Source organism: Tinamus guttatus, unplaced genomic scaffold (genome assembly GCF_059628265.1).
Source record: "Tinamus guttatus ecotype Peru unplaced genomic scaffold, ASM5962826v1 Tinamus_guttatus_pri_ptg000599l, whole genome shotgun sequence".
Lineage (NCBI taxonomy): Eukaryota > Metazoa > Chordata > Aves > Tinamiformes > Tinamidae > Tinamus > Tinamus guttatus.
This window is the reverse complement of record NW_028289133.1, coordinates 1,336,971-1,351,755: the sequence shown is the minus strand read 5'-3', so window position 1 is coordinate 1,351,755 and position 14,785 is coordinate 1,336,971. Positions and strand designations below refer to the sequence as shown.

Here is a 14,785-nt window from a genome sequence, read left to right as displayed (position 1 = left end):
GCTCTTTTTAAGGAAAATAGCTGTCACCATACAAAAAAGAAAAAAAAAAAAGGAATTTCAGGAATTTGTGTTTCAAGTGAGTGGAGAAATCCTCTGAAGCAAGTTTTATCTTGGCCTAGCTGGAATTTCCTAAAATTTATTTCATTCTGAATCCTTGCGCTAGAAAATTTAGAAATAATGTGAAACAGATCAGGTTAAATTCAGACCTTGTCAGTGAAATTAAACAAAAAGCAATTATCAGTAAAAAGATATCAGGAGAAGAAGGTGTGAAGTTCCTACATAGGGAGGATTTGGCTGTTATTAAAGGTAATATAATAGATGTCCCCACTCTAAATGAATATTCTGCCTTAAATTTCAGTAAGAAGAATGACATGGTGAAAAGTCAGAATGGCAAATTTGGATCCATGCATAGGAACAGAATTAATTTCACCAGAGGTGTAAGTGAACCTGTAAATGTGGGTACAGAGCACAAAGGGAAAATAAGCCAGTGATCTGTTTGCCTAGAACTGATTCTTGAACATACGGAAGATCTTCTAAGCTCTCTCTTGCTTTGTCAGAGTTTATAAATGGACTGGATTCCTAAAACTTTTTTTTTTTTTTTTTTTTTTTTTTTTTGAAAGAAACTATATCACTGGCTTCTTAAAGCGTGGAATAACCTTGCATCTCCAGTTCAGTAAGTCTGGACAAATGGCTATTCTCCCTCACTAAATACTGTAAGAATTAACCTTAAAGATGAAAGATATAAGATCAGATCTTTAACATCAGAGCAAGGATGATTAGGATGATCAAGGATGAGCAGCAAATGTAAAACAATATATATATATATGTGTATATATGGCAAATATTATTTATAGGTAAGAAAAATGTAAAAGCACGCCAGATAACACAGTCCTTAACTAAGTAGTTTGAAAAGCTATAGGGAAAATTCTTAAAAGAGAGTAACTAGAAAGATAATGGAGAATGCAGGCTTTAACAGAAGATGGGTTATTTGAGACAGCTAATATTCTACATTGATAAAAGCAAAGGTTTTTTAAAAGGGAAAATGAAATAGATGGCAGCATTAGTTAATGGAGGGATAATGAGAGGGCTTTTTGTGTTTGATGCCTTACCACATAAGAAATGGTTTTCTGAAGTGAACGTGAGAGATCATTTAAAAATTGTAGTAAGGGAATGGAACAGAGCAGAGACTGTAATACAGAGTTCTGAAAAGAGACCTGACAGTGTGGGGAAAATTACAATAAACTTAATCTGTAACTCGGTAAGTACAGTCAAAGCTTAGCCCAGATCTAAACTTCCTAAAGCACCACTTTATAAAGTTTGAAAAGCCAAGAAAGTAATTAAGGAATGTTTTGATTTTCAGTGAAGGAAAGTAACTAGGATGGCCAGATTTTACCTGCTAGATACTGAGAACAGCATCTTCCTTTCTCCACAACTCTGCTTTATCCCGGTGGCTATTACTGTAGTCCACACCAGACCTAAAATACATGTAAAGTGTGGTTCTGATGCGTGTCTGAGTTATATGCATTTAATTGCCCCTCAAGTCCATAAGACTATCCATATAAGATCCACAACAAACGTCCTTCTAGACTAGCACCTTCTTTTTTTGCCAGTGGAAAGCAGTGGCTAGTGAATGAAACTACCTACGAAATGAAGTGAACATAGAGCAATTACTCGGCTGGTGTATTCTCCATGTTTCCGATAATTCCTGGACTTCCTAAGCTGGCCGTTGTATCCGGACCGTTAAGTTTATTAGCCCTTGATGAACCTATCTTCCATTAATTTGTCTAAACCCTTTTTGAACCCTTTTATACTTTTGGCCTCCACAGCTTCCTGTGGCAAGGAGTTCCACAGTTTAGTTAGGCTCTTCATGAAACAGTTTTTTTGTTTTCTTTGCTTAAACTGGTTGCCTGATAGTTTTACCAGGTGTAGCCTAGTTTGTGCTATGAAAAATAATAAGTAAATGTTCCTCATTCGTCTGAATACCATCTTTTAACTAATCTTTTAACTTCTGTTGTCTTCCATCCATTTTCTCCTTCCATAGCTGCCTAGTTCTAGTTTATCTACCTGCTTCTCATAAGAAACTACTCTGTTTCTTGAAAGTAGTTTCTTGTGGCTCTCTGAACATTTTATATTGCTACTGTGTCTTCACACAGCCCAAATTATCATTTGATGGGCTAGTCTGTTCTGTCTGTGAAATCATCTTTTGCCTGTTTGTGAGGTAATATTTTCTCCTTCATAAAAACTACTGTAAAAAAAAAGGGGGGGGGAAATGCAATCTAGAGAAACAAAATGCTCAAATTCTCTTAGTGTTGAGTTAAAATAGCAAACAACCTATTTGAAACCAAGTGTTAATGTATTGCCTTTAGTTGTCTCATTGAGTAAGGGCAGACTCTCATGAAAGCAGGCTGCAGATTGTTTTCATTACTAGAGCAAACTTATTCCGCAATTTGTAGGCTAAAAAGATATACTCGACCTGACTGCAGTGCTGACATCTTTGTGAGCGTGATTTATCTGTCCCAGCCTTGGTTTATAACATTTAGACTGGACCACGTCCCAGTCACAGTAGGCTCTTTTTACAGACTCTGATACTCCAAGTAGAGTCTCATTCCCTGCTCAACAAATTATCTAAGCTAGGTCCCATAAATCACCTTCAGGAGATACCAGTTTCTATCCATCTACTACAGTGTTAAGAAGCCCAGAGTGATCAAGTGAAGCTTATGTGAAGAAGCTTATCTTTAGATACAAAAAATAATGACATGAAAGACCCACGCTTTCAGTGTTTGATCAAAACCACGTTGACCAGCTTTGTCACATTCCCAATCCCAACCTCCATTTCTTTGCCAAGTTCCAATCAGTGTCCTGTTATTCAGCGTCCTGTTTTACTGTTTGCTAAACTTAAGTACAACAAGGATAAGCAGATCTGAGTTTAGTATTAAAGAACTGGGCTCAGGAGAACATATTACAGAATGAAAGATATTATTTACGTTGAAAAATTGAACAACTAACACAGTCTTGAATTTGCCAAGACTTAATATTATTTTTTAAATCAAATCTATCCCCTGATATATGAACACTTTCTATAGTGTGTTAGCACTGAGTACCAGCAGAGCTGATGTGCTTGATGACCTGCCTACATGTACATTTTAAGAACTTTATTAATTTAGCAAGTACGTATAAAAAAGTGGTAAATTAAGACTGAAGCTACTTCCTTCCTTTAATTGGTTTGCATCCCCCCCATTTTTTTTAACTGAGGGGTTCTTCCCTTCTCTTTTAAACATTAATTTAAAACCTTTGCAGTGTGCCAGTTTAAAAAAAAAAAAAAAAGGAACATTTACACAATAAGCCAGTCACCCATCCTGTCATTTTCCACATCCCCATTGTAATTATTGAGATCCTTATACTTGAAGAGGAGTTTTTCTCCCTCCCAACCCAAATTCTATTTTGGGAGTAGACTTGTAATTGTGTGTTTGTTAATATAGCTGTCTGTTGCCATGAACAAAGTGAGGTCACCCATTTACTATTACAGCTTTGCCAGACATTTAAGGACAGTAAAAGTGTTAGCACTTTCTTAAAAACTCCATTTTTTGCTTTATATTGTTTTAGTTTTTGTTCCTAAATTGTTCTTAAATTGTTATCAGTCCAAAGGATAGAAGGAAAAATAATTAACATTAATGGGTTCGCATTTTGACAGGCTGGAGTTCTTCCTAGTGCTTAGTGTATCTCTGACTTTTGTATTTAATATACAATGCACTCATGATCTCCATTAAAGAATCGGCAAAGGTTTCATAAAACATTTAAAATGTGTTATTTATCTAATTCATTTTTATTTAAAAGAAAAAGAAGTCATCTGATTACAGATTATTTTATACTGTATGCAGTGCTTCAAGTATTTATATTTTGGATTTGTATTTACTCATCTCATTTTTCAAACTTGATCCATACACTGTAATTAAACTGTCATTGCATTTTCAGCTAATGATATTTCTTTCCTTCTGTCTAAAATACTGAGATGATTTTTTTTGTAATGTGTACCTTCCAGAATAGATGAATGAATTTAAAACATGAGGCAGATTATTGATTGATAAGAATTATCGTGGCTGCCTTGAGGTCACCAAGCTATGTCAATAGGACTGTAAAAAGTCAAAGCAATCAGAGGCTTCACTCAGAATATGCGTATATCTTTAGTACTTTACATCCTCAATAAATGTTTTGCTTCATTTCTTGATAATTTGAAACTGAAATTTCCAACAAGGCTGAAGATTAGCACAGAGTTAACAGGAGCATGAAGAGAATCAGGTTTATCATGTTCTATTTTGAATGGCTATTTCTGACATTCCTCCTCTAATCCCAGCAGCATTAGAAAATAAAAAATATATACATTTCACTGTAGATGGTTTTGTTCGATTTCCGTTATGAAGATATTTCCCCAATTGCTGTGATGTAGCTATGTGCTACCATATACGTTTTTATCTTTGCCACATACTACCACACATTGGTTTTATGTAATAAAAAAGCCTAAATTGAAATATTTTAGTGAGGAAAAAACTTAAAACGAAAGCAACACAGAATTGCAAATTATATGCCATGTTGCTTAGCTTATGAGAGCATTTTTAATCATGACCTCAAAAAAGCTGGGCTGGGTAATTCCAGCACTGTTAGAAACTCGGGATTCAGAAATTCAAGAGTCCCAAGGCAAAGACTGAAATGGGGCAAAAGCTGAAATTCTGACTTTACATTTACAAAGTACGATAATCTGAGTTGTAACACACACAAGCAGGGACCCAAAGCCAACTCCCACTTTCTTACCTTCCCTTGCCTTCCCACGGGAAAAAAAAAAAAAATACCACCTTAGTTTCTATTTGCTTAGAAATTGGTAGCAATGAATCCACTTCAGTAAACTTCCCGGCTGCTTCTGCTTCCAATCCATATTGAGCTCAAAGCACTCTCCTCTTCCATCATAGTGCCCTGTCTGTACACAGGCTCAGACTTCACTCATGACACAAAAAATAAAAGTTCATGATGCTTCAGTTGGGACTTTTTATGGAATGATCTGAAATTAAGCCCATCTCATCATAGGTGTTTTGATTATGCACCAGTTTAGAAAATGATATTTCAACATATGGTGAATTTTCAGTATTCGCCCAAGAGATTTTCAAAATCAGTAGCTTGCTCTTTAATCAAAAAGTTTGTTTCGTTTTGCAGATTTGAAATATTGCCAGGTGAGGCAAAGAACAAACAAACAAAAAAAAAAAACAGCATTTTGAGTCTGAGTCAAAATATTTCTTTCTCATGCTTCATTTTCTGATTTCTATACCTCCATGACACAGGAAAATACTGCTAATTCCACTGCTGGAAGAAATATGTACTATTTACACTCTCCTCTTCAGTGGTGGCTTTTTGTTGACCTAAGGCACAACACAGAGCAGTGGGTTGTGAATTAAGAAAAAGAAAGAGATTTGTGCTGAGTCTAGCCTTTGATTCAGTGTCAGGATGAACAGGAAACTTTACGTCTTGTGACTTAAAATTAATATATTTTGTTGTTGTAAAATGGTATTAAATTTGTAAACTGAAGATACCTTGCAGGGACAAAACAGTATTAAAAGTTTATTTACTATGCCTATTTTGACATTTGATTTTGTCTGATTTGACACCAGAATGTTCATAATCAATGAGGCCCATGCAAAAAGAGCAAAACACATTCTTATAGTCTTATGGTGCATGGGGTGTTCTTGCACTTAAAAGTTGACACCTTTTATTAAACACCCGCCTTGGAGCTGGTAAGTCTTTGGAGGTATAAATAATAAACTTAGTGATTTGTAATCTCGTACCTATATGCCTGATGTTTGTTTCCTCATCAGCAGAGATGATTTGAAAGGCAGATGTGCATCTTCTTGAAACTCTGAAATACACCTCTAATACTCCCATCTTGTTTGTACCTACAGATGAAATTAGAATTTCCTCCTATTGTCTCTCGCATGTGTCCCATCGTCCCTAACTGACGCATATTGTATAGTCTACTCATTTCAAATACAGCTACAGAGTTTTCAAGATGAAAATGTTTCTAAAACTAAAAAATGGCTGAATTCCAAAGATTATTATCAGCCCATCCATTCCTTGCAGTGTTGAATGAGCAGATTTTCCATATCGTAAACACACACTTTTCTTTGATTTCACACTAGCAAGAGATGCTACACTTTGTTATCTATGGGACTAACTTGTAAATTATCCATAGCCTTAAAACATTGGACATTGGGATGACCTCAAGTGCTGCGATTCAAATTTCAATGATTCTAAGAATTTTGATGCTCAAAATATGTTTGTAATGTCTGGGATGAAGACAGAAAATGTGGAAATGTCCCAGGATTCCACCTAAGAAAACATGCCTTAGCAGGCCTAGAGTACATTTTTTCTCAAAACCAGATTACACATATGTTTACAAATATTATAATGTCTGCCATTACAGTATATCTGCAGGATAAAATTGATCACAATGATAGCATTTATATTCTAGGACATCAGCCAGTCACCAACCCAATAATTCTAGGAGTTGTGGGAGAGGGAATTTGACCTGAAGAGGTGTTTCTCCATAATTATCAGTAATGATATTACATGACTTTTCCCTTCAATCTCATAAAATAGAAGAAAGGACCACACAGTATAAATGTGCACCCCTATAGTCTTATTGTTCTTCTCATGGACAATATAGAGCATATGTTATATCAGGTTCAGTTACTGGGTATAACCAAAGAATAAAGATAGGAATGGACTGCTTGCTAAATGAGGGGAGAGCAATTAATTTCGTCTGGACCACGTCCCAGGCAACTTGACAAGGCTGACCCTACTGAAATAGGGAGTTTGGACCAGAAGGTCTCTGAGGTCTCTTCTAACACAAACTATTCTGTGATTCTGTGAATAACAAATGTATGTATTTGTTACAAAATCTTAACTAATTCTGTAAGTGAATCAGCTTAGTAGTTCTAACTTCAGAAGTTCTAACTCCTGGTGCCAATAGCTCCTTTTTTCCTCTCTCACTGTTTTCTTTGGACGAATTTTTACTAACTTCTCCTTGCCACAGGTTTAGCAACTTTCATTGGTATTAAGAAATTATGGAATGGATTCCAAAATGCAAGGAAACTTCCAAGGAAACTTCCTTTTTAATTTCTTTTTAATTTAAAGACTAGTGGAAAGAGGCAGTTGTGATTAAATCTTCCCTGCTTCTTTCCAGGGTGCGCAATGATTTTGATGTCCTTACAAACCGACTGATTGGCAGCCATGGGTATTGCACTCAGGTATGTAAGTTGGGAGACTGGAGATTACCATAGACCTGCAGAACTATGAACAGATTTTTGGAAAGAGATGACATTCCTTTTCGAGTCCTCATTTTATTATTATTTTTTTCCTCCTGTAGTCCCAAGTATCTTAACTTATTATTTTTTTTTCCCCATGTATTTTGAAAGATTGTTGTCTTTGCTTTCAGAGCCTACTTTTTGGCTTTTTTTTTTAGTGTGTCTATACCTAAGTATGTAAATCGGCATTGTCGCTTTCAAACTTTTTTGGAATTTAGATGAATTTAGGGCTGAGCTAAAGATGACACAGAAATCTGAATTTCCTCCTTGCCATCCCAGAATGGTGTTGTGTTTGACATCCTTCTGTATAAGCGATTGCTATTCAGCCAGCTGAGCTGATACTGATTCTTCAAGCTGGAGACATGGATTATAGGAATTTGCAAGAGAAATGATTCTTGAAAATAAGCACAATTTTATGCTAAATTCCAGCTCATGTTTAGTACCAGGCATGTCCTGCTCATTGACTTCTAGGTTTGCAGAAGCATCCAATCAGTTGGAAAATATAGGTGAAATGTAGATCCTAGAATTCTAGGACATGGATTCCTTGAAAGCTGGGATATGGCAGAAACTTTTGGTCTTAGTCTGCCATCATTAAATATGTGGTGCTCCCATTTTCTTCCCTCAGCTGATTGCTACAGCATTTTATACTGAAGTTGCACAGTGATTTCTGAGAAAGATGATGGAAAATCACTGGTAGATTCAAAAACCTTGTAAAGATTGGTAAGAATCTATAAAGTTTGGGGTTCCTTCAAGAGAAAAATTAGAATATAAATGGGTGAAGTTATTTTTATAATAATACATGTTATTTATGTCTTAGGGCATGGTATTTTGTTTTATTTTTTCATGAAAACTTTCTTGTTTTTTCCCCTCATGTTTTTTGATGTATGTTATTTATTAATGGTTAGATGTTTCTTTTCTGTAGCACAGTCTGCTGCTAGATAGTGGTTTTTTGCTATTACATCAAAGCTAGCACTGGAATATCCTCGTTTTGCCTATGCTGAGTGAAATGTCTGTTGTCTCTTTCTGTTGCGTGGATTTTATATGCATCGTGTGCACACACAAAAACACACGTGCGCGCTCCCACTCATCTTTTAGCCTCCTACACACCCCTAATTCTAATTCAGATAGACACAAAGAATCTGTCTGGTAAAACAAGTTTGAGAATGTACGTGATATAGATCAGACCTGAAGCCAAAAGGGTGAATTTCTTACTGAATGAAGCTAAGTTCATCCAGGAGTAATTGTGTTCGAAACACAAAAATACATCACTATGCACACATGCATCACATATATCACACATACATCACATACAGAAATTACAGAATTGTGCTGTAAAATACATTGGAAGAATAACCCAGAATGAGACCAAAACCTTTTGAAGTAGTGAGTTACAGGTTATTTTTCATGTAGGTCAGGTTATTTTTCATGTAGCCCAGCTTCCAACTAGTTGTAGTGGTTTCACAAGACATCCTTGCTCCATAAAAACAGTTTGGAAGCCATTTGTATTTTCTCCAATGCAAATTGTGTACTAGGATGATACTTTCCCATCACATATACCAGTGGTTTTGACAAATGGCTTCTCCCCGGTCCTGACTTCTCAGTCTAGAGAAAAGTGAAGGATCTTGGAATGAGAGAGGACCACAAATTCTTGCATGTTCCATTGCAATCTAAAGCACAAAAAGTCTTGCATTCCCAATGGTCACATAATACCGATAGAGTTAGATATTCTCTAATATTAAACATATTAAACATATATGCATGCGCATCCATGGCAAGTCCATATATTTTTAGTATATAATATTTATGTTCCAGTTTTCATTGTACAGAAAATGGGACACCAAAATGTTTTAATTTGGAAAAAAAATCCCTATTCTGAGAAAGCTGAGAGTTTAATTTGAAAACAAATTCATTATCAGCAGCTTGCCTTTTTAAAGCTGATTATTGAAAATACAAATTATAGCACTCCATTTTAATTTAGAAGTAGCCTAAACTTCTGAAAACTTGTTGTAACTAATCAAGTGAACCACCCATATGTAAATTAAGGGTATGGTGCATGCATAAACCTGTCTATCCTGAACAAAGGGTGTACTGGTGTCTGGTGCAGGCAAGATGCATAACTGTTCCTTTCTTTTTATTTTATTTTATTTTGATCTATCACAATCAGGAATTGGTGAACTTGCTCCTGACTGGCAAAGCTGTATCCAATGTTTTTAATAATGTGATAGAGCTGGACTCTGGAAATGGCAATATCACAATTCTGAAAGGCATCACAAGTCGCAGTGATATCGGTTTGCTGTCTCTCTTCGAGCACTATGATGTTTGCCAGGTATGTTTTCCATTCTTCTGGCTTTAATTAAAAATGAAATAAGAAGTTTAAAATTCATTTGAAATGACTATGTCAACTAGGACATTATGGGCTTGTGAGTGGGTGCCCACTCAGGAGTTCAGTGCTATCTTAGATGTCCTCAGACATGGTGTTTGGCCCCTGACCTGATACTCCAGTGGTCTCTTTTCTGGTTGCAGGTTCTGTCTCACATCTGGCTCACATCTGTAAATGGCTTGGGTAGTCGACAGCATCTCCAACGTTATATGCTTCCTTGTTTTACTAAACTGATCTTCTAAAGGGGGAGTCTATAAGTGTCATGAGGACACTTATATTAAGTGGCTGCTGTGTAGGTCTGTATATATGAACTAAGATGTAGTCATTGCAGTCCGTGGAGTCAAAAGCTGTTCACCTGGCTGAATGGTCAGGTTTTGCTGAGCGAATTGCCCTGGTCTCTATTCACTTGATCACCAGATTACAGTGTCATCAACACAACCAGCCTCCCTGTAGATATTTTCATCATGTAAATTGAAGTGACTGAAAGCCCACATTTTATAATTAGTGATGGGTAGCCAGTTTGATTGAATCCTGTAGCCAATGCTGAATGTGAATGGTGAATGTGGCCATATTGTTTTAGCAATTAAGATAATAACACATAGTTAAAATGACATTATAATTGAAAAGTTCCCTTTCGAACATCTATGAAATTAATGCTTTAATTATGATGAAAATAAAAAAATAAGTTAAAAGTTTCAAAGCAATGACAGACATTAAATTACCTCTGGAAAAGCTTGCATATGGATTTCACTAATCTATATCAACAGACTTTACCATCAAGATGACCATCTTTCTTAAAGACATGTTTTATCATAATCAGACCATCTTGTGTTTGATGTAGGATTACTATTTGAAATTCTCTTGCTGGTGCTAGATGCTATATTAACAAATATTGATATTAACTGTCATCTCGTACGCCTGAATTTAGTTGCACTTTCCTAATACTGACAAATTTTAATTTTCATTTTAATTAATGTAATGCTTTACATTATTCACAGGATTATAAGTGTTAAATTTAGTTAAGAAAGCAAATAAATTTATCCAAATCAGATTAACACAGAAGAGATTGGACTAAAAATAGATTAGCTTCTGCATTATCCAAATCAGATTAACACAGAAGAGATTGGACTAAAAATGGATTAGCTTCTCCTGTAGTTCAGGCTCCTTATCCATTCATATAAAGAAGGTAACCTTTCAAGCTTCAAAAAAAGATTTTGCACCATCGTAGTATTTTATTCCATTCTCCAGCAAGGAAAATGTCTTCTAAATAGCAAAATGGACAGCCAGGTCAGTGCAGGTAAAAGCTATGTCTTTGTCATTTTCCCCCTAAAAATAAAATCAAAGTTATTCAGGGAATCAGACACCATCATCCCCTTCTTTTGCAAATTATACGATAGAGTGGTTCCATTTCTTCTACTACTGTACTCTTACGTAGGAGTGGGAATCAAGAGCAGTGATATATTTTCCAAGTTGGTGACTCTTAATCAGTTACAGAAACCTCAGTAGACATAGCTGGGTTTTTTGTTGTGATTTTTTTTTAATTTACGTCAGTTAGGCAGCTGATGCAAATTGTCGTACATTTTATTAAGAACATTTGTCAGTACTTTATATTTCAGAGCACACTGCAATGCACATGCCTAAGGACTACAACAACAGTCAGATTCCAGGGGACTTTTGCCCTAAGGCTGAGGCCTCCCTGCTGTGGCTTTAGCACGAAGGACTAGATTCTGCTGTCTGTTCTCAAGGAATTCATTTAGAGTAATTAAAAAAAAAATAAATGATATCGATGTTAGTTTGTAGTGGTTAAACTGAGAATAGAATTTGCCTGTAACTCTTTCAAACGGATTCTTTTCTTCCTTTCGACATTTCGGTAAGTGGATTCAGCATCCAGTTATGTTGTGGCTATGAGGACAGCAACTTAAACCAGGAATGGAAAAGAACTGTCATCTTTTTTTTCCAGGAGTTAGAAGATCTCAAGCATGATATATAGTGAATCATAGACATTAGAGATGGAAAACTCCCTTTAGGTCATATCCAGCCAGTCTCTCAGGGGATAATACAGGATGTTTTATGTCCTGTTGCACAGGAGTGGTTTGCCAAGACTCTCTTTAAAAGGTCTGTATCCATGAAGTTCCTGTCTTTCTTCTCAGATGGCCACTTATTAATTGATTGTAGTGCACACAACTATAATCTTATCATTTTTCTCTTTGTGGTAACCCCACGTGTCTCTTCTATAAAGCATAGAGAAGTGCAAGAAAGAGCTTTTGCAGGTAACCTCAATACTGAATTTGGAGATTTTGATGATATTGACTACACTGCTCCTGCCTCTGCTTTGGCTGTATTTTCTAATATTAAACCTGACTGTTCATTTACTTAGTTTCCTCTGATTATCGTTCTCACTTCTAATCCAACATGCCCTCTAAAGAATTCCTCCCCATCCGCTAGACGTTTGCAAGCTGATGTCACAGTTCCTCCCTTTTTCATCAGTACATCCTGTCCAAACCTTATTTTTATTGCTCTACTCCAGACTTCTCCCAACTTACCAATGTACTTAGGAAGAGATATACAAGATTACAGGGTAAATGCAGCAAATCCACCCAGATATAGATTTGCAGATCATTTTATCTCCCTTGTGTAAAACGCTGAGCATTTGTGTATAACTGACAATTACATTCTAGTTGTCTTCAAAAGTTGGAAACACCATGAGGGCAGGAACACTGAAATAATCATTCTGTCACACTTTGTCAACAGTGGCAAATAAAAACAAAATGATGAACCACTTTTTCCCCAATGATTACTCAAAGAATCCCTCTGCAGCTGATCCAGTAACCTTTTTCAGTGGATCATGCTGTAAGTGTTATCTTTGCTGATTGGAAAAATGTGTGCTGCATGTAATTTGTCTGAAATTGCTAGTGTCTAATCATCACTGTTAGTTCTTAACATATCACTACACTCAGTGTATGTTTATAACATAATTAGTTTTTATGAATTGTTCCACAATGACAGATGGATTCATTCAATCTAATTCATATGTGAGCACTTAGTTACATAGTGAGTTTCCATATTTTGATTCAAAAAAGCTAAAGGTCAGTTTCCTTTTTTTTTTTTTTTTTTTCTCCCTGTAGGCAAGTTACTGTACAGGTCCTTGGATTCATCTTAGCTAGGAGGTCTAATTTAGGATTATAACGGTCCTGGATTTTCTTTAAAGTTGTTAAAGAGACAGAAATATTCTGCAGCAATGATGAGACCTCAGAAAAAGGGGTGAGGCAGAGAAGTGGGAAGGACTAATCACAGTCCTAATGCCTAAGTGAGAGACTTCTGCTTTTGGATCAGAGTCCTTGGTCTAAATGTCATGTTAAAATTTGCAGGTCATGTTAAAAGTGAAAACAGATGTTTCTGGTATTTATGCCAGATCATTTAAAGAAGTGAAAACAACAGAGAGAAGAATCATCTGCATTCTCATCTGCAGAATTCAAAGGTATTAGGACTATTAATGGTAATAATTTATAGTAATATTGATCTAACATTTTTGTGTCGCTTCCTCTGTGTAGACCTGTACTTTGCAGAAGATGCCAGTGTCATCACCATTTCACACTGGGGTTTACAGATGGAAAAAGGCGAAGTGCTTGCCCCAAGGACATGCACTGGAAGCATTGAAGCAGCCTGTCCAGGGAAGTGGTGGAGTCCCCATCCCTAGCAGCATTCAAGAAATTTGTAGATGAGGCACTTTAGGGATGTGGTTTAGTGTGTATGGTGGTGGTGGGTTTACAGTTAGACTTGATGGTCTTTTCCAACCATAATGATGATGACTCTATGAATAAGCTAGCGGATAAACTTGGAAGAGCACAGGTTTTCTGAATCTCAGCAACAGTGGTTGAGGAATTTGGCTGGTTTTATTGAAATGCAATTTGAAAGCATTTTAGGTATGTCCTCCTGTACATACATGTAAAATTTCAGGTGATTTACATCTTTTGAACTTGATCTCTTAACTCTTCCTGGTCCTTTGTCCTGACCCTCTCCTGCTTTTAGGCAGTCCTGATGTAGTAGTTAAGCCACCCATGAGCTGAGCTTTCAAAGTCACCCTATTTCCTGGTTGTGCCTAAGTCTCTGCCTCAACTGTCTGCAGTTCAAAGTAGACTGATGCTTTTTTGTTCTTGCATTTCTTAAAATGAAGGAAACTCTATATTGGCACTGACTAAGAAGTGACATGTCCATTTTTTCTATTTCTTTTCAAAAAAAAAAGAACAGAAGTTATTCATTAAATTCCACAGATGGGAAATATTATCTTTGGGTCCTTTGATGAAAGCAGGACATTTTGTGCCATAAAAAGATCAGCTTCTATTCTTAAATTCACCACACATTCTCTGTCTTCTGGCATCTCACCTGTTTATTTGCCCTGTGGAACATTCTTTAATATAACCTTTTGCACTAGGAAATTTGTCTGCTTCACCAGCACCTTTTCTAGTCAGATGGACTGTATTCAGGCCAGGTCATTGGTAGGCTAGGGGAAATGTTAAAAAGAGATATTTACTGTTTTGTTTTAAAAACCTATGACAAAAAGATGTATGTGCAAAATGGATAGTGATGATCAGTTTTGTTTTCCACTTATTTTTTCAGTAATGAGTGAGTGGTAGAGATTGTTCCTCATAGATGCATTCTTCAAGTGACCTCACTGTTTATTTAAGAGGTTTGTGGGTGCTACTGTGGGGAGAAAAAAAAATGTGATATATTCAGTCTGGACTGAAACAAGGCTGACAAGGCATTGACCATTCTAAAAGCCTGTTCTACATCCCTTGTTTATACATCTGCCTTTCTAGCTTGGAAATTAAATGCTCTTTAGTGAAGTCATATTGTCCTCCCATTCATCCATGGACTTTTTTTTTTTTTCTTCCAGAATGCCAGTCAGTGTTGTTGGGAATTGGGATCAATTTGCTTTCAACATTCTTCCAAACAAAACAGAATCACAGCATTTTTGTTTCAAACAATAGCAGTAACAAACTCCACATGTTTTAAAGAGTTTTGCATGCTTTGAAAACAGACATAACAGAAAATAAGAGGT

General features: G+C 36.1%; 1 protein-coding gene across 1 annotated transcript in view; it reads left to right on the top strand.

Annotated features, from left to right (window-relative positions):
• The window catches only part of MINDY4 (MINDY lysine 48 deubiquitinase 4), a 68,147-nt gene that overhangs the window by 37,842 nt on the left and 15,520 nt on the right, over positions 1 to 14,785 (top strand). Inside the window, exons 14-15 of the mRNA XM_010224625.2 lie at positions 7,226 to 7,289; positions 9,511 to 9,672. Of these exons, the coding sequence (XP_010222927.2) occupies positions 7,226 to 7,289; positions 9,511 to 9,672 (226 nt within the window). The remainder of the gene's footprint in view (positions 1 to 7,225; positions 7,290 to 9,510; positions 9,673 to 14,785) is intronic.